Source organism: Lynx rufus, unplaced genomic scaffold (assembly GCF_022079265.1).
Source record: "Lynx rufus isolate CCGP_SWC_20201006 ecotype Redwood Valley unplaced genomic scaffold, mLynRuf1.p SCAF_43, whole genome shotgun sequence".
In the NCBI taxonomy this organism is placed as follows: domain Eukaryota; kingdom Metazoa; phylum Chordata; class Mammalia; order Carnivora; family Felidae; genus Lynx; species Lynx rufus.
This window is the reverse complement of record NW_025814860.1, coordinates 277,104-295,471: the sequence shown is the minus strand read 5'-3', so window position 1 is coordinate 295,471 and position 18,368 is coordinate 277,104. Positions and strand designations below refer to the sequence as shown.

At 59.8% G+C, this 18,368-nt stretch overlaps 3 protein-coding genes across 3 annotated transcripts; 1 reads left to right on the top strand and 2 right to left on the bottom strand.

The window, feature by feature from the left end:
• Positions 1 to 4,007: 4,007 nt before the first annotated feature.
• MLST8 (MTOR associated protein, LST8 homolog) lies at positions 4,008 to 9,670 on the top strand. Its single transcript, XM_047097946.1, has 9 exons — positions 4,008 to 4,051; positions 4,579 to 4,746; positions 4,905 to 4,956; positions 5,041 to 5,203; positions 5,538 to 5,613; positions 5,698 to 5,850; positions 6,677 to 6,801; positions 6,917 to 7,080; positions 7,183 to 9,670. Exons 2-9 carry the CDS (start codon positions 4,618 to 4,620, stop codon positions 7,299 to 7,301), a joined length of 981 nt encoding a protein of 326 aa, XP_046953902.1. The 5' UTR covers positions 4,008 to 4,051; positions 4,579 to 4,617; the 3' UTR covers positions 7,302 to 9,670.
• BRICD5 (BRICHOS domain containing 5) lies at positions 7,651 to 10,069 on the bottom strand. Its single transcript, XM_047097949.1, has 6 exons — positions 9,179 to 10,069; positions 8,903 to 9,040; positions 8,537 to 8,692; positions 8,362 to 8,463; positions 7,951 to 8,104; positions 7,651 to 7,852 (listed from the first exon to the last, which is right to left on the bottom strand). The coding sequence occupies exons 1-6, from the start codon at positions 9,221 to 9,223 to the stop codon at positions 7,758 to 7,760; spliced, it is 690 nt and encodes a 229-aa protein (XP_046953905.1). The 5' UTR covers positions 9,224 to 10,069; the 3' UTR covers positions 7,651 to 7,757.
• A 99-nt stretch (positions 10,070 to 10,168) lies between these two features.
• Positions 10,169 to 13,013, bottom strand: PGP (phosphoglycolate phosphatase). The gene is made up of 2 exons (XM_047097948.1): positions 12,361 to 13,013; positions 10,169 to 12,259 (listed from the first exon to the last, which is right to left on the bottom strand). Exons 1-2 carry the CDS (start codon positions 13,001 to 13,003, stop codon positions 11,934 to 11,936), a joined length of 969 nt encoding a protein of 322 aa, XP_046953904.1. The 5' UTR covers positions 13,004 to 13,013; the 3' UTR covers positions 10,169 to 11,933.
• Positions 13,014 to 18,368: the final 5,355 nt, after the last annotated feature.

Genomic DNA, 18,368 nt, shown 5'->3' with positions numbered 1-18,368 from the left:
GCTCTCTCTGCCTGGGCTCTCTGGGTAGCAAGTATACTTTACTCATCTCCGTATCTGCAGACCCCAGCAGGGCGCCTAGCACACGGGAAGCGTTACAAAAAATACAAAGAAGAAGATAGCTGTCCTCCTCACCATTATTTCTGTGTTTCGGCTGACCACGGTAAACCACTCTGGCCCGAGCCTGACGTTTGCAGGGCCTGGGGCAAGGGTACAAACAGAGGCCCACACACCAAATGTCCAAATGTTTAACTGTTATAAGCCAGGCTAATAACTCATTAAATAAAATAGGTTCTGTCCTCCTACCTTGACAAATACGCTTTCATCATGGCCCAAAAGGCCAAGTTCCAAATTAGAACTCTCTAATTCCTCTGAGCAATGAACTGGTCCCGCCTGCAGCTGCCCGCCCCGCCCCACCCCCCCTCAGCTGTATCTGTAACCCACAAATAGGCACCCCGTAGTCACTCCCCAGACCTGTAAGCGGGTACCTTGCTGTGTGGTCCACTTTCAGGAACTGAAGACGAGAGCTGTTACAGATTCTGCTCAGTTCGCTCTGCTATGTGAGGCTAATGGCCTGGGAGGGGTCAAGAAGTCCTAGATGCACCACTGACCAGCCCAGCAACCTTGGAGGAGCCCTGACGCTCAGCCGCCACATCCGTAAAATGGGCCAGCGGCGCTGCTGCCTGCAGCCCAGGGCTGAGGCGAAGGTCCACGTGAAAACAGGGACGTGCGTCTGCCTGGGGTCCCCCCATGCCTGAGGAGGGGGTCGCAGGCAGGCCGGCCGCTCCGACTGGGGGGTACGAGGATGCAGAGGCGGGACTTGGGCAGCCCTCCAGGAAGCCGGGCCTCCGAGGATCCCGGGAGGAGGGGCTGCTGAGCCAGCAGAACTGCTGAAGCTCAGCCTGGAGTCGAGCTGGAGGCCGCCTCACTGCAGCCCGGGCTGGCCCCCTTCCCAGCTGCATGGCAGTCTCCACTGGGGCCTGCGCAAGCCCTGCTCCTGCCCACCAGCTGGAGGTGCCCCCCCCAGCCCCCCAGAGCCCTGCTGCCTGGTCCCTTACGTATAAAGTGGGGATGGCAAGGGGACCGTCCCCACGGGCTGCTGGGAGCGCACGGCATATGTCAGCTGCCATCGTGCCTCTCATTCTCGTAGACGCCACCTCTGTAACGTGCTCGGCTGGTGCTTGCTACATAAGACAGGGTCAACAGCCATCCCCTCTTTCTGCCCAGCAGAGATGCTGGAGCTGCTCGGGCTGGGTGGGGAGCCCTGCCCGGCCCAGCAGTTACCCCTAGGCGTGGGACACGTGCAGTCCCCAGGCTGTACCCAGAGCCCCCACAGAAAGGACAAACAGTTCAGGGCCTGGCCCCTGGGCCACAGGTGGGACCCCAGAGATACCTGGTGGAATCTTCCAGCCTTCCCTCAGCTCCAGCCCTCCCTCCTGCCTCCTGCTCTCAGGCTCCTTCGTGGGTTCAGACTGTTCCGGATGTCTTTCAGGTGTTGGGGCTCACAGAGCTCCCCTGCCAGCCTTCTGACCCACCCTACGTATTCATCTGCCGCTCCCAGAGCTGCCTGGGCGGAGCTCCTGTACTTACAGAGGAGGATGGAGGGGACACGCAAGGTGTCGGGCTGCGGAGAAGGGGCAAGGTCATGGGAGAGCTGAGCCCAGCAGGATGGGTTTTATCACGTTCCAGCTGTGTGCCCTTAGACGTATGACTCTACCTCTCTGAACCTCTGTTTCCCCATCTCCAAAACCAGCGTGGTTTCTCCTTGGCACAGCCATTGTGAAGACCAGATACCTTCTGGCGGTTTCTCAAAAAGTTAAACATAGAGTTACCATGTGACCCACCAATTCCACTCCTAGTATACGGGGAAATGGAAACACATACTCAAAAAGATACTTGTACCAGCACATTCACAGCAGCATAATTCGTAATAGCCAAAAAGTGTAAACAACTCAAGTGTCCCCCAGCGGATGAGTGGGTAAATCAACGCAGTCCAGCCACACAATGGAATATTATCGGGCCATAAAGAGGAGTGAAGTGCTACATGCGCCCCCACCACCTGGATGAACTTTGAATCATCATGTTCAGTGAAAAAAGCCATATATCGTAGGATTCCATTTATATGCAATTTCCGGAACAGGCGAATCCATAGAGACAGAAAGTAGGCTGGCGGTTGCCAGGGGCTGGGGGTTGAGTGGGGAGGGGTAAGGGGGAGAGAGGGCACGGAGGTACAGGGTTTTCCTCTGGGGTGATGAAAATGTTCTGAAACTAAACAGAGGTAGTGATTGCACAGCACCGTAAATGTATTAAGAGCCATTAAATTGTTCCCTCTAAAAATGGTCAATTTCAGGAGCACCTGGCTGGTTCAGTGGGAAGAGAATGTGACTCTTTTTTTTTTTTTTTTAATTTTTTTTTCAACGTTTATTTATTTTTTGGGGGACAGAGAGACAGAGCATGAACGGGGGAGGGGCAGAGAGAGAGGGAGACACAGAATCGGAAACAGGCTCCAGGCTCTGAGCCATCAGCCCAGAGCCTGACGCGGGGCTCGAACTCACGGACCGCGAGATCGTGACCTGGCTGAAGTCGGACGCTTAACCGACTGCGCCACCCAGGCGCCCCGAGAATGTGACTCTTGATCTCAGTCAGGGTTTGTGAGTTCAAGCTCCATGTTGGGTGTAGAGATCGCTAAAAAATAAACAAATAAAACTTAAAAAAATGTTTTTGAGTTTATGTATTTATTTTGAGAGAGAGAGAGAGCGTGCGCGCGAGCAGGGTAGGAACAGAGAGAGAGAGGGGGGTAAAGAGAATCCCAAGCAGGCTCTGCACTGTCAGCACAGAACCTGATTTGGGCTTGAACTCACAAACTGTGAAATCATAACCTGAGCCAAAATCAAGAGTTGGACGCTTAACCCACTGAGCCACCCAGTCTCCCCACTAAATAAAACTTAAAAAAAAAAAAAAGGTTAATTTCATAGTGTGTGAAAACAATTAAAACAAAAACACGCCCAGAGGCGGCTGGGTGGCTCAGTGGGTTAAGCGCTGACTCTTGATTTTGCCTCAGGTCGTGATCTCACGGTCTGGCTCGTGGGATCGAGCCCTGTGTCAGGCACTGTGCTGATGGTGCAGAGTCTGCTTGGGATTCTCTCTCTCTCCCTCAGAACGATGTCAAGTTCTTCTGCTGTTGTCCACCCTGGCAGGATGGAGCACGTGGCATCTGGAGCGGACAGAGGGAGAAAGCAAGCCCAGGGGAAGGAGGAAGGTGGGGAAGGAACTGGGGGGAAGGTTCCTGGGACCCAGGGCCCAGCGGCATGGTGGGGGGATGTGGAGCCAGAGGAAGGAGGGGAGGTGTGTTGCTGTGTTTTTAAGTGTGGTGGGAAGAAACCGTGGGATTTTTGTTTTTCCATTTAAGAGGATGAGGCCACAGTGCATGGAGTGTGGGTGTGCTAAATAGAACAGGAAGCATGAGGGACCCCAGTTTTGGAGGGGTCATTGGGCAGAGGGGGCAGACAAGAGGGTCAGGCCAGGGCTGAAGAGGACTGAAAGAGCCCAGACTAGGATTGCCATTCCTAGCAAATAAAACTACAAAACATCCAGTTAAACATTTGCATTCCCCATGGCCATCATTAGCTTTTTAGTATGAGTATATCCCGTGGAATATTTGGGATATACTTATACCAAAAAAATAATTATCGTTGCTTCCCTGAAATTCAAATGTTAACTGGGCGTCCTGTAATTTACTTGGGCATCCTAGACGGGCGTGGGCAGCAGGGGATGGAGGGAAGGGGGTGGGGCGGAGCCCCCCTTGGGACCAAGCCTGGAAAATGGGTAGCTGTCCGAAGGGTGGGGTGCCTCAGTGGGGAGAAGGCTGAGGCCAGGCCTCACGGGGGCCTCCCCCCGCCCCAGAGCGTTGGTCTCGCCTCCCCCCCCCCCGCCTAAGTCTCGTGGTGTCGCCCAAGGCCCATCGATAACTCTACGCTCGGCCGCGGCCTCTATCGACTTGCTCCGGCTCCGCTCGCCGTCCTGGGCCGCGGCGGAGCGCAGAGCCGCGTGTAAGGTACGGGGGCCGCGGGGCGAGGGCCGCAAAGCGGCTCCTGGGTGGCCAGGAGAGAGAGCCTGGGTGAAGGTGGCCCAGCGGGACGCAGCCAGGGCTGTGGGCGAAGCACCGGGAAACCCGAGGGTCGGGCCAGAGAGCGCCCCCTCCCATCAGGCCTAGCCGCGGGCCTGCTACGCATGCGCAGCCGCAGGGCTCGGCTTTCCTCTCCGGCCCGTCCGCTTCCTTGCGCATGCGCGGCCCGCCCCTGCGGCAGAGCGGCGCCCCGGGCGTGACCGCCCCCTGCCGGCGACGGGTGGGGTGGCGTCCTGTCCCGGTCCGTGGGGCGCGGAACGGAGCACGTGCCTTGGAGCTGGGAGCTGTCCGTAGGTTGTCACGCGTTCTCTGAACCTCTAAGCCTGTTTTCTCATCTCTAAAATGAGAGTGATAATGCCTGTCTCTCAGCACCCAGTGGACCCAGAGGGTGTTCCCTAAATACCGCACCTCCCTCTCTGGTGCAGATGTTCTGACCTTTGACCCCTACTTTTCAGAAGTCGGGTCCAGTGCAGACCCAAGCCTTCTTCCACACCATGAACACGTCCCCGGGCACGGTGGGCAGTGACCCGGTCATCTTGGCCACTGCGGGCTATGACCACACGGTGCGCTTCTGGCAGGCCCACAGTGGGATCTGTACCCGCACGGTGCAGCATCAGGACTCTGTATCCTCCACTCGGGGAAGGACGCCTGGTGGGGGTGCCAGCTTAGGCAAAGGACGGGTGCCTGGGGTGGGAAGGATGCAGCAGCCCAGCCGGACGGTGGAGGCCTCGAGGGTTCTGGCTCCAGGGCTCCGTTCGTCACGCTCCTTAACAGACCCTAGCAGGTGAACGCACTGGAGATCACGCCTGACCGCAGCATGATCGCGGCTGCAGGTACCTGTACCCTCGACCCCGACCCTCCATCTCTGCCGAGCCTCTCCAGGCACAGCCACTCTTCAGTTTACCCTGTGCCCCTAGGTTACCAGCACATTCGCATGTATGATCTCAGCTCCAACAACCCCAACCCCATCATCAGCTACGACGGGGTCAACAAGAACATCGCGTCTGTGGGCTTCCATGAGGACGGTCGGTGGATGTACACGGGTGGGGAGGACTGCACCGCTCGGATCTGGGACCTCAGGTGTGGGGCCGTGGGTAGGAGGGGCCTGCTGCTGGTTGTGTGGGGCTGGGGGCCAGCCAGGAGACCGTCTCGGGGCGGGGCCCTCCAAGCAGAGGCTGAGGTGGGCTTTCCCGAGCGGGTGATTTATTGAGGGCAGTGACAAAAGCAGGGTAGCGCAGGGGTGAAGCCACACAAAGACGAGCCCGGCCTCAGCCTGACACCGTAGAGAGCTCTGGAGCACGAACTGCGTCAAGTGCCACCTTGAGGCCAGGGGCCGCCCCTGGGGGTGCCGAATGCAGAGAGCACGTTGTGGGGCGCTGATCGCACCCACTACAGCGTGTGCCCCGCCCCAAAGGTCCCGCAACCTACAGTGTCAGCGGATCTTCCAGGTGAACGCACCCATTAACTGCGTGTGCCTGCACCCCAACCAGGTGAGGGGTGCGCACGGGGCCGGGCACCGAGGTGTGCAGGAGGGCGGGAGACTCCCGCCCTCCCTCACCTCCCCTGCACCCCAGGCGGAGCTCATCGTGGGTGACCAGAGCGGCGCCATCCACATCTGGGACTTGAAGACCGACCACAACGAGCAGCTGATACCCGAGCCTGAGGTCTCCATCACGTCTGCCCACATTGACCCCGATGCCAGCTACATGGCAGCCGTCAACAGCACCGTGAGTCCTGGGTGTGAGCACGCGGGGGAGGCCAGCTCCACCCGGCCCCTTATCCTCCTCCCTCCTCCGCGTGGCTTATTCCCCAGATGTTCCCTCACACTCCCCCACCCCCCGCAGGCCTGCTCCCCCCACCCTGGGCTCCAACCCAGCCACCAAAGCCAGAAACCCGGGTGTCGATCCTGACGCCCCCTCTCGCTCCTACCATGGCTCATCTAGCGGCTGTCACCTCCACCTCCAGAGCCTCTCGATTCCACTTCCCTCTCCTCCCCGTCTCCTCCTGGTCCCAGTTTGGCTTGTGTGCCCGCACATCGGCTGCGGCCGCTCTGTGTCCTCCCTCCGCCCTCACTGATACCCTCCACCCCTGTGCCACTCTCTCTCCGCTGCCCGAGGGCTCCATTCCCTGCACAGACCCCTAGGTGACCTGGCTCTTCACCCTGGCCTTGGGACGCTGGGGTTTAGCCCCGATGCCCCGTCTGGCCTCATCTTCTCCCTGTAATGTCCTTACATCTCAACAGATCAGCTGTCCCATGGTGTCCCCCAGACCGCCCTCCTTCTGTCCCCACTGTCTGAGGGGCCCGACTCCCTTCTCATTCTTCACACTCCCATTGGCCAGCAGCACTCACGAAGGCCAGGCGCGGCCTCTCGCTCTCAGCTTGCCGGGCAGTCTGTGCGGGCAGGACCAGAGGTGCCGGCCACACGTCCCGGGCCCCCAGATCTCTGCGTGTTGGGTGGCAGCCCCTGGGTCTGGGTCCAGCTGCCAGGGCAGCCTTCCCTGTGCGTCAGATGGAAGGCTCCGGGCTTCCCATGACTCCCCGCCTGCTTGCAGGGGAACTGCTACGTCTGGAATCTGACTGGGGGCATTGGCGACGAGGTGACACAGCTCATCCCCAAGACCAAGATCCCTGCACACACCCGCTACGCCCTGCAGTGCCGCTTCAGCCCTGACTCCACGTGTGTGCGGGCTCAGGGGGCCTGATGGGTCGGGGCCTGCCTCGTGGACGGCGGAGGGGTGCAGGGTGGGAGTGACTGCTGATGACACCCCCGCCGCACTCACGCCCCTCCCTAGGCTCCTTGCCACCTGCTCGGCTGACCAGACGTGCAAGATCTGGAGGACGTCCAACTTCTCCCTGATGACAGAGCTCAGCATCAGGAGCAGCAACCCGGGAGAGTCATCCCGAGGCTGGATGTGGGGCTGCGCCTTCTCGGGGGACTCTCAGTACATCGTCACCGGTGAGCCCGGTGTACCCGGCCTGTCCGTCCCCATCCCCGCCAGCCCCCCGCACTCCTGCCCTGGGGCTGCGTGCTGAGCCACTGCTTACGCCCTCCCCGCAGCCTCCTCTGACAACCTGGCCCGGCTCTGGTGCGTGGAGACAGGAGAGATCAAGAGAGAGTACGGGGGCCATCAGAAAGCTGTGGTCTGCTTGGCCTTCAACGACAGCGTGCTGGGCTAACCTGGGCCCCCTCGGAGCCGCAGGCAGCTGCCCAGGCAGCGCCTGCTGAATACGTCTGTTCAGATGCCCGGCTCAGAGGGAACCTCCACCAGCCCAGGCCAGCTGGCCCTGCCTGGCTACCCTGGTCCCCTCGGCCGGCTTCCAGGGGCCAGGCCGGTATGGCCTGGGATCCTCTCAGCTTCCAGTTGCTTATGTGGATGTGACAGGCAGCCGACCTCAGCCAGCCTACCCTCGTTTCAGAAATTCCAGAGCCACATGACTTAGGGGATCCGAGGCTGGTGTCCCGTCCCAAGCCAGTGTTCCCTCCACCGCCTGCCCGTTCTGTGTTCTGAAGCCACAAAGAACACCGTTACGGCCAGGTGCAGGGTTTATTAGCTCCGCCGGCAGCCACCTTCCTTGCGACTGATGGCGGGGACGGCCAGCTGGCTGGCCTGTGGGCCGGGCCGGGCTCCGAACTCAGTCTGGGAGGTAATAAAAGCAGACCGACACGCAGATGTTGCTGGGGAAGCAGATGTCGATGCACAGGTAGACCAGCCGCTGCCTCCGGGGTCCTGGGGGAAGGGGCCTGCTTGAGCCCCAGGGGGCTCCTCACCCTTCTCTCCAGACTGTCGTGCAGGAGCCCGGGCCTCTCAGCACAGCCCCAACTTACCCTCTGCTCGACGGGCCCAGTAAATGGGCGTTTTCGTGCAAAGGTGCCGCACCGACTCCCCCACCTGGGCGGGGTCCACCTCACGGTCCCCAAGCACTGCCAGCAGCTCCTGGACGTAGTGGGTGTCCTGGCTGAGGCCGTGAGACCCTCGGGCCTGCGGAGAAGACTCTGGTGGGCCATGGCACTGGGGCACCTGCACCTGCCCTGCTTGGGGCAGGGCCTGTCCCCTGGACACGCTGGCCCGGTGCCGGCACCACCCTCAGCTCTTGTCAGCAGCCTCGGCCAAGGGAAGACAGGGCTTCTGTTCCCTGAAACCAGAGCTCCGGCCCGTTGCAGGGCCGGGCTGTACACAGGACCCTTTGTCCCCTGGCCCCGGGAGCCTGGCCGCACGGGCCGCACGGGGCTGCTTACCTGTGAGCTGTTCACCAGCAGCTCTAGGGTCTCGCGATCTCGGGGTTCCATCGGGCGGAGGAAGCAGGCTCGGTGTTCTGAGGGGCGGTAACAGACGCAGCCCTGGGGAGGCAGGCGGGTGAGGCAGGGCCACCTGTACATCCGTGGGTGCTGACCACACCCCCAGCCCACTCACGCTCTGCCCATCGAACAGCACCGCCCAGCTGTGGTTGCTCTGAGCTGGGGTCACCCGGATGGTCGCCACGTTCCGGGCCGCATCCACCTGGGTGGTTTGGTTGGACCGGGGTGCCCTGGGGCCCGGGAGGGTCAGACGGAGCATCTGCAGCAGAGGCTGACATCAGGAAGCCAGAGCTCAGCTGGGTAGGCCGGGGCGGCCCCCGACACGCCCCCAGTTCTCCCTGTGAGGTTTCTGACCCCTCCACCCGCCTGGGCCTCCTGCCTCTGCTCAGGGCCCTGGCTCCACTGGAAGGCTGGGATGTGCTGTCCTCCCCCCCACCTCCCAGTGTCTGTGTCCCTGGCTGGGTCCTGAGGAGGAGCTCACCTTGGGAGGGCTGTGAGCGAAGCCAAGAAGCCCTCCAGCCACGGCCCCCGCAGCGGCCAGTGCCAGCAGCAGCAGGAGCAGGCCGGGGGTCTTCCAGGGCTTGGCCTTCACCCGGGGGCACATCGCAGTCTGTGGGGCCTAGAGCAGAGACCGGGGAGCAGGCTGGTTCGGGAAGGCGAGGGGTGGGAGGTGGGCACTTGCGCTCCTGTCCCCTGCCCAGGTCAAGCCCTGGGTCTCTGTCCCTGGAGAGGGCACCAGGTGTTTGGAGGCACTCACCTGGCCGGGCCCGGGGCTCTCCTCGCAGCAGCCCGTCTGCTCCATGCCGCGGCCCTGGTGACAATGCGCTGATTGTCTGCTGCCCCTTGCAGTCAGCTGGGGAAACCTCGGTACAGTGATGAGCCAGCAACCATCCCGGCCCCCTCCTCTCCTGCCCCCCTTGCTTCCCGCCAGCCCAGCTACCTGATATCAGGGTCGGAGTCAGGACAGCCCCCATCCTTGAAGTGGGGGTGGGGCGCTTGTCACTGTGCCTGGCTCTTGGACACCTGGCCTGTGCTAACTGGAGACTGGAAGTGCATGGCTGTCCGGGAAACCAGGTCCCACTGATCGGCACCGAGGGCGGCCCAGGCAGAACGACTTTACAGAGTCTGCTTGGGGACGGGCTTAAGTTTTCTAAAGAGGCTGTTCCAGTCTCTTTACTGTTACTTCTGGATTCCTGGGGCCTGGCTCGTGGCAAACCATCAATAAATGCGTTTCATGAATGACCGGTAAGGGAGTTCGCGCTGCCTGCGTCCTTCGATCCCATGTCCCCCCAGCCGCTTCCCGATTCCTCAGACGTAGCACGCAGGTGTGAGACCAGGATGGGTCCAGGCAGCCTACTGGAGCCCCTGCACTGCCGGCCCGGCCCTGCCCGGGGTGGTTTCCTCTGAGGCCCTGCTCCCAGCCTGCACCTCCAGCTTCTTCAGGACGCGGGTTGTGACAGGCCAGGCACCGGCAGCTCACAGGATGTGTGCTCCCAACAAGCTTCACACCCTGTGGTCCTTGCCTGTGGCTTTCCTCTGTGCCTTTTTCCTAATTCCCCGGAACCCACTCACCCGCCCCTCTGTAACGGGCCTGGGATGCGGTGACGTCCTGGTGGTCGGCACCCCGGCTCTGGAACTGCGATCCCAGAACACGTCCTCCTTGGAGCCCCCCACACCCACACTGGGCGAGGCTGCTGCAGCCTCTGCACGAGGGCTGCTGTCAAAACACGGGCAAAGAACGCCAGAGTCAGCGCAGGTTTGAGAGTTTAATACAGATTTGGGTTCACACAGTGCAACAGGGAGAGAGATGCGGCGCACTTGGGCTCCCGGGCCGCTGCCCGGCGGAAGCGTTGCCGGCTGCCGCACCTGCCGCGTGCTCCTGGTGTGGGTGACAACGCCCTGACAGGCCTGCTCAATATCCAGACCCACCTTGAGCCGACCTCGCAGAGCCAACGTCAGCACCACCAACCTCACAGGTGCTGGCCGCCCTCGTGCTGCCCCGCCGCAGAGTTCAAACCCGACACCCCACCCCGGCCCCGGGAAGAGCTGCAGGCTTGGGACACCCTTTATTGCTATGAGAACTTAAGAGATTCAGTGAAGGAGCGGCTCTGGGGCTAGGAGAGAAACTGGGGGCAAATGCCAGTGGGATACAGGGAGAGGCACCAGGAAGGAGTCGGCCAAAAGGAACAGCTTCCCAGGCCCTGCCCTACAAGTACGGCTGGACAGCCTGCTTATCAGGTCAGCAACTTAGGGAAGAGGCAGAAAAGGCCAGGGCCCACTGCCAAGAACCCTTGGCTAGCAGCTGGACCCAGCCAGTCCTTCCGCTGGCCTCCCACAAGGGGCTCCAGAGCCGACATGAGTGGCCTCGTGGACCACTGGCACCTCACCCCCACCCCGACAGGGTGCGGGAGGACAGGAAGACATCGGATGCCTTGTAAAAGGATTTCCTGTTCTTGGGGACACCTCCTTCCTCCCCCCCTCCCCTCCCCCACAGGGCGCCCAGGGCGACAGGCATTCCTTGGCCAGCACATGCCTTTAGCCGTGCTGCTGGCTGCGGGGCACGGAGACTTCTCCAGGGGATTTTTCCCTACAAGACAGAGCACAGCTATTAATTAACACACTTAAGATTCAATTCCACCGTTTGACAAAAGTTGTTCAAAACTGTAAAAAAATAATTTTTGGTACCAACACTTCTCTGAGCTCTCTGCACAGCTGCCCAGAGTTCAGCAAAGGCATCCACACCCTCTCGGCTGCTCGGCCAACGCTTTGCTCAGTTCAAGTCAGCTGGATTTAAACGCACACTTGAAAAAACCGAGGCTTAGCAGGACGCAGTTGCCAGAACTCCGTGACCACATATGAGGTGTGGCAGCCCTGGGTATCCGAAGCGGAACAGACACTTGATTGTGACATCAGAGTGGTTTTTAAGGAAGCGTGGGGCAGTGGTGGTGAGGTCAGCACCCTGCGGCCCAGGGACAGGGACATACCCTGTCCTCCACTCCCACCCTGCAGGTGAGGAGCCGGGATCCCGGAGCAGGATCATCCGCGGACGACCACACAGACAGGCCCTGGGGCTCTTTGTACAAGTTCCTCACAACAGTCAAAATAACCGGACCGTCCTCCCCTTTACCCTGTATAGGAGGCCCAATCCCTGAATAAAATTTTCAATAAAACATGGAACATCCTAGACCGGCTTCAGTCCCATGAGCAGGTTGGGTAACCACCCTGAGGTGACCCGAATCCTGGACAGATTAAGCCTGCCCTTGTCAATGGCACCGGATGCCCAGGACCCCCACAACGCCCTCCAGGTTTAAAAGTGCATCTTCAAATATAAGCATCTGTAAACAACATCGCCCCCCAAACGTTTACTTACAAGGTTAACAACTAGCGCCTTTACTTAACTCCAAGTATACTCTCTGAAGCCACCTAGCTGAGCGGATGCTTAAGCCCCACCTATTAATTTGGGTAAGTGGTTTTCAATTTGTTTTATTCTGGAGATTAAAGACACTAAGTCTTTAACCTTGAAGGGCGGGCAAAAGGTCAGCTATGCTGTCAACATAGAAGTCAGGAACCATTTTCTTCTTAGACATGCAGTCACTTTCCTGATTACTCTTCACGTCCCCTAGCGTGGAAACGCCGGTGAGGGTCAGGATGGTCTTCAGACCACAGGTGACGCCCAGGAGGATGTCTGTGTCCAGGCGATCTCCCACCATGACGGTGCGCTCTGGGTCGATGCCGTACTCCTGGGACACGCAGTCGAAGATGAAGCGGCTGGGTTTCCCTATGATGTCGGCCTGGCGCTGGGCGGCCATCTCCACGGCTCGGACCAGACAGCCGGTACCTGCGGGGCGGAGAGGGAGGGGAGGAGAGCACCCGGGGTCAGAGGACAGGAGCGGCCGGCGGCCCGCCCTGAGCCTCCCGCCGCCCCCGCCCCGCACGGACCCGCGATGAAGCGGCCGTTCTCGAGCGGGAGCCGGTTGTCCATGTTGGTGCCTACGAGCAGGCAGCCGGGCTGCTGCAGGTAGCGCACCGCCTTGGTGAGCTTCATGTAGCTGAAGTGCGGGTCGAAGCCCACCACGACCGCGCGCACATCCGGATCGAGCGGCGCGTCCAGCCAGGCCCCGGGGCTGTCGCCCAGCAGCGGCTCGGGCCCCACGCCCACGCAGGAGACGCCCACGGCCTTCAGCTCGGCGGCCAGGGCCTCGCTGCCCAGCACGTAGGCCTTAGGGGCCGGTGCGCCCGCCAGGCGCTGGCGCAGGTAGAGCGCGGTGCAGTAGGCCGTGCCGAAGACCTCGAGGCCGGCGCCGGGCCCCGCCGGGCCGCCGAAGCCCAGGCGCCGCAGCTTCTCGGCGTAGGCCTCGCGGGTCTTGCTGCTGTTGTTGGTGATGAAGCCGAGGCGCTTGCCGCTGGCCCGCAGCGCCGACAGGGCCTCGGGCGCGCCGGGCACGGCCGTCTCGCCGCGCCACAGCACGCCGTCGCAGTCGAACAGCAGCGTGTCCACGTCGGCCAGCAGCGCCTGGGCCCGCTCGGCGCTCAGCCGCACGCAGCGGGCGTCGTCACCGCCGGCCTCCGCCACCGCCGCCATGGCCGCCCGCCGCCGCCACCGGCCGCCCGCCGCCGCCGCCACCGGCCGCTCCTTGCAGCCGCCCGCCGCAGCTCCCGCCCCGCCCCCGGCGCGCTCATTGGCCCCGCTCCTCGCGCGCGCCGCCCATTGGACGCCACCTGCGCCAATCCGCCCCCGCCTCCCGCGGGCTGCGGGAACTCAGCGCCAACCGTCGCGGCCCGGCACTGCGAGGCGGGCGGCCATTGGCTATTGAGTCCGAGGCTCCCCGGTGATTGGCTGGAAGGGAGCCAACCGGCATTCGGAGAGGAGCGTTCACTGCGGAAACGCTGCGGAGGAGCCCAGAGCCGGCGCTGGACGTAAGGCCGCAGCTCATTGGCGACCGCAGGGCAGCTCGCCCATTGGCGCCGCGTGGTCAGCCTAGGTGACGGAGGCCCTTAATCGAGTGACCCCGGGCCGGGCCGGCTGCCGATTGGCTGGCTTCTCCGCGGCAGGAGCGCGGCGGGGCGTTGTGGGGGGGGGGGCGGAGAGGTCCGCCTTGGGGTCGGCGTCACGCCTGCACCTTTCCTGGGCGGCGCCGGGCCGTGCCCTCCGCCCTGGGCACGCTGCGGACGGACACGGTGTTAGCGCGTGAGCCGATTACGGCTGAGTGCCGAGTGCAGCCCGGGGCTCCGTCCCGGCAGGCCTCGCGTTCCCATATCCCGTCCTTTGCAAAAACGCTCTCCCTAAGGGGCGCCTGGGTGGCTCAGTCGGTTAAGCGTCCGACTTTGGCTCGGGTCATGATTTCGGGGTTGGTGAGTTCGAGCCCCGCGTGGGGCTCTGTGCTGACAGCTCAGAGCCTGGAGCCTGCCTCGGATTCTGTGTCTCCCTCTCTGTCTCTGCCCCGTCCCTGCTTGTGCTCTGTCTCTCTCTGTCTCTCAAAAATGAATAAGTGTAAAAAAAAAAAAATTTTTTTTTAAACGCTCTCCCTGTGCCTTAGTGGTACTGTGAACGGGTTATTTATTATAAGGCGGCGGGATTGCCTTAGTGGTCATGCGAACGAGTTATTACAAGGCGGCAGGTTTAGGGGTTAAGACACTGCGTAGAACACAGCACTTACCATCATCTTATTTGGTATCATTGTTCACTTTTATTGAGGCCTCATACACAGTAAAAGTGCATCGATCTTAAGTGTGCAGCTTGATGGAATTTTACATACCTATACGTCTGTGTGAACACAACCCACATCAAGCCAGAGAATATGTCCCTCGTTCCAGAAAGTTCCCTCACAGTCCCTCAGCCAGTCAATAGCGGATACCCCTCCCCCAACCACTTTTCCGACTTCTGTCACCATGGAATGAGTCATAGCCTCCTCTGCCTGTTCCAGATGGTCTCACAGACTTGCCATGAGTCTCGCTTCTATGGATCGACACAATGTCTGGGAAATCCATCCTTTTCTGTTCTTTTAATTGCCATGTGAGCCCTTGTAAGAATACATCCGTCGGTCTGTTCTCCAGTAGGTGGACATTGGGTTGTTTGCAGTTTGGGAGCATTGTAAATAATACTTCTGTGAACATTCTGGTTCCTACACACTCATTTGTGGACCCAGGCACTCATTTCTCTTGGGTGAAATATAATTGCGATTGGAACTGCAAGTTCACAGGTAGGTGTATGTTTATTGTTATTACTTCCAGTAGGGCCAGGGAGCAGAATTGCAAAGGGCCCGGTTTCTTGAAAGCCTACCCTGTGACGGGTGCCCCAGACCCCCAGCTCCCAGAGTGTCAAACTCCTGCTCTTGGGCCCCAGGTCTCCATAAAGTCTGCTGTGGACCCACTCCCACCCCCAAACCCATGAGGTAAAACCAGTGACCTCAGTTGCCTTAGGGCCCTGTTTATTTATACGTGGCTCGTTTCTGCTGGTCTCTGTTGGCCTGGGAACCCCTGGAGGAGATTGGAGGGGCCGTGGCCCACAAAGGCAGGGCATGCAAAGTGTTCCTGCCTGGTGCACCCACTGCCCACGAGGGGAGCACCTTCCTCCCTGTGTCTTCCCACTTAGTTTTGGTGGTGGAGCTGACGCGGGGAAGAGCTGGATTTGACAGAAGATCAGAAATGCTGCTTTCACCCAGAAGCATCCAGGGTATATGGTACACTGGCCAGTGCTGTTGCGGTCCAGCCATGGGCCAGCGTGTGCAATACCTGCCCGGGTGCCTTGGTCTGCTGGGCACTGGTAAGCATCTAGGCACCGAGCCCTGCTCCTCACCTGCATTACAGCCCTAAGAGGCGGAGGCTAGTAGTGTCCCCATTCGTGGATGAGGAAACTGAGCCAGAGAGAGTCACCGGTGGACGAGGTAGGGTTGGGATTAAGCTCAGTTGACTCCAAAGCGGAGCTCTGCCATACCTGATTGGTTTGACACGTCCTGTGGGTTGTAGGGACCGAGCCGGCACGGTGGGAAAGGTGGGGCGGCCAGTGTCGAGAGGGGAGGTGGTTGTGGTCATGGTCCTGCAGGAGGCTGGAAGGGACAGTGCACTTTATGGCAGGGGGGCTGACCTTGAGTGAGGTGCCCTGTATAGATGGGGGAGGAGTGCATCATGGTCATGATGTGTTCCCGACACACGGTAGACGTTCAGTGTATACCTGCGAATGGATGGCGCCAGGGTTCCCCAAAGTGAGGAAGCCCCCCCCTGCGGGCTATACGGGGCACGGATTTAGATGGTACCAGGACAGACACCAGACGCTATTTAATTTTAACAGCCTTGCATGGATTTAAATTGTATTAGGAACTAACGGGGGTGCCCGGTGGCTCAGCAGGCCCGGTCTGACTCTTGATGTCGGCTCAGGTCATGGTCCCATGGTTCGTGGGATCGAGCCCCACGTTGGGTTCTGCGCTGACAGTGAGGAGCCTGCTCGGGATTCTTTCTCTCTCCCTCTCTCTCTGCCCCTCCCCTGCTTGCATGCTCACTCTCTCTCTCTCTCTCTCTCTCTCAAAATAAATAAGCAAACATGAAAAAAGTTGTATTAGAAAATGCAAGTAGCCATTGAATCTGTTTTCGCAGATGGTATTGCTTCCAATGAGCTAAGTAAAAAAGGGAGTCATTTCAAAAGGACTCAAGTGGCACACAAAAAAATTCGGAAGAAATCTAAATATTCTTCGGCATGGGATTGGTTCAATAAGTCCATCAAAGAACAGAGGTTGAGCAGTCCTCATAAAGGGTGATGGAGTCTCCGTGGCTCTGGCCACGGCAGGTCAGCACAGCACTGACTCTAAAAACACACAGGGTGCCTCTGGAGCCCGTGCCGCGGAGGGCTGGGTCGGGGAGGAGGCTGTTTGGGGGAGTGGGGACTCCGGTTTTCCTGTCTTTCTCTGGCCACTCTGCCTTTCAGTGACCTTAGGCCTGTCTGCCCCTGTACCCGCTGGCCTGCGTGGGCTCTCGCTAACGCAGGACCTGGGACTCACTGGTGCAGGATGCCCTTTCCTGACTCCCAGGGAGCCACCAGGCAGGAGCTTTGGTCCGCTCCGGACACGGTTCTGGAGCACACGGCAGGCAGGCTCTCTGTCTCCCCTGGGCCGGCTCCTCCTCGTGTCCACCCACACTCAGGGTGTCCTCTGCCTTTGAGACCCTGCCCCATCCCATTCCTCTGGGGCTTCCTCTCTCTCTCTGATGCTGGCTTCACCATTACTCTTCAGCACATCCTTAAGTGAGGTGTCTTCCTGGTCCTCCCTTCCCAGAAGCCCCCTCACAAGCTCCCCCCAGCCCCCGGTCTTCCTCCGGTTTGTCCCTCTCAGAGACCATCCATCTGGGATCTTCTTGCCTCTATGGGCCCTGAGGTCCTTTTATCCGCACAGCAGTCAGAGGGATCCTTTTGAAATGCGTTCACACCGTCTGCCTATCCCCCTGCATTGGCGAGCAAGCCTCATGCAGAAAGCAACCTCATCGTTACCCCAGTCTGACTTCTGACCGTCTGACCTGTGCTTCACACAGGCCAGCTTCTGCCAGGCCAAGGGTCCTCGGGGGCCCAGCTGGGCAGCCCCAGCATGGAGACAGTCTCTGCTTGGTGTCCTTGCCAGGGCAGAACAGTCTACTCTCTGCCCCGTCCCTTGAGTCTCTGCTTGGTCTTTTCTAGAGATTAGCCTTCCTGGAGGAGACCAGTTCTGATTCATCTGAGTCTCTGGGATTCAGCACAGGGCTGGGCCACAGAAGATAACTGACGTGGGAGAGAGCACATCCTGTGGGTTTCCAGCCCATGGCTCTGTGCAGACTTCCATCTCCAGTCCGCCCTTGGGCAAGCGTCCTATCACTACTGTGCCTCAGTTTCTTCATCTTCAAAATGGGGGCGATTGGTACTTAAATGAGAAAATCCTGTAAAGTGCTTAGCTTCATAGAACTAATTAAATATCACCTGAAAAGAATAAAAGGAATTTGTACATGTGTGTTCATGGCAGCACTATTCATAATAGTGGAAAAGGTGGGAACAACCCAACCGAATGCGAAGACTAAATAAATTGTGGTCTTTCCTGGCGATGTAACATTATTCAGCCTATAAAAAGAAACGTAGTCACGTGCTTCCAGTACAGATGAACCTGGGAAACATTATGCTAAGCAAAACAAGCCAGATGTACAAGACCACATGTGTAATTCCATTTATTTGAGAATATCCAGAAAAGGCAAATCCTTACAGACTGAAAGTAGTTGCCAGGGGCTGGGAGTAGGGGAGAATGGGGAGTGAGTGCTAAGGGGTTAGGTTTCCTCTTGGAATGACGACAATGTTCTGGAACTTGGCGGTGGTGATGCACGTTGTGTGCACGTTGTGAATGCACTAAATGCCATTAAAGGCAAGTCTTATGTATATTTATTACAATTTAAAAAATACGCGTAAGTATAAAAGGCTTAGCGAAGCTACCCGTGAGCCAAACCCAAATCGGGTGCCTCCCGGCGACCGTGGCGACAAGGGAGGCTCTGACCCGAGGGGGTGGGGCTGGGGCGACGAGCACCGCACTACCCGCGCACCACACTACCCGCCGGAGCTGGGGTGGGGCAGTGTCTCGCCGGCGGGGCGCCCGCGGCTGCACCACCGGCTCAGAACGTCTGCTTCAACCTTTCCTGAAGCTTCCGGGGCCGCTCGGGGAACCAAGCCCTTCGCCCCTCCGGCATGGCCACGCCCCCGCCTCACCCAGCCCCGCCCCTCGGGCCCGCCTCTGTCCCCGCCCCTCCGCCTGCCAGTCAGTCCGCTCCAGCGTAACCACGCCCCCGAGCAGCCCCTCCCCCTGCCTTCTCTCCGGGAGTCTGGCCCCGCCTCTGAGATTCTAGGCCTCTCTTCCTAGGCTCCGCCCCGCTGCCTGTCTGTCAAACCCACCTGGCTCCGCCCCGTCGGCCTCCTCTCGTCGTTTTCTCTCGCTCGCCTCAGCGCGGCC

Bases quoted from the DNA above. Each gene is read 5' to 3' on its own strand.
- MLST8 (XM_047097946.1), top strand. From the start codon at position 4,618: ATGAACACGTCCCCGGGCACGGTGGGCAGTGACCCGGTCATCTTGGCC. The intron at 6,802-6,916 runs GTGTGTGCGGGC...GCCCCTCCCTAG, and splicing joins CGCTTCAGCCCTGACTCCAC to GCTCCTTGCCACCTGCTCGG. The intron at 7,081-7,182 runs GTGAGCCCGGTG...CCCTCCCCGCAG, and splicing joins CTCTCAGTACATCGTCACCG to CCTCCTCTGACAACCTGGCC.
- BRICD5 (XM_047097949.1), bottom strand. From the start codon at position 9,223: ATGGAGCAGACGGGCTGCTGCGAGGAGAGCCCCGGGCCCGGCCAG. The intron at 8,464-8,536 runs GTGAGTGGGCTG...CTGCCTCCCCAG, and splicing joins TGCTGTTCGATGGGCAGAGC to GGCTGCGTCTGTTACCGCCC. The intron at 8,105-8,361 runs GTAAGCAGCCCC...TCTTCTCCGCAG, and splicing joins TGCTGGTGAACAGCTCACAG to GCCCGAGGGTCTCACGGCCT.
- PGP (XM_047097948.1), bottom strand. From the start codon at position 13,003: ATGGCGGCGGTGGCGGAGGCCGGCGGTGACGACGCCCGCTGCGTGCGG. The intron at 12,260-12,360 runs GTCCGTGCGGGG...TCCGCCCCGCAG, and splicing joins GAACGGCCGCTTCATCGCGG to GTACCGGCTGTCTGGTCCGA.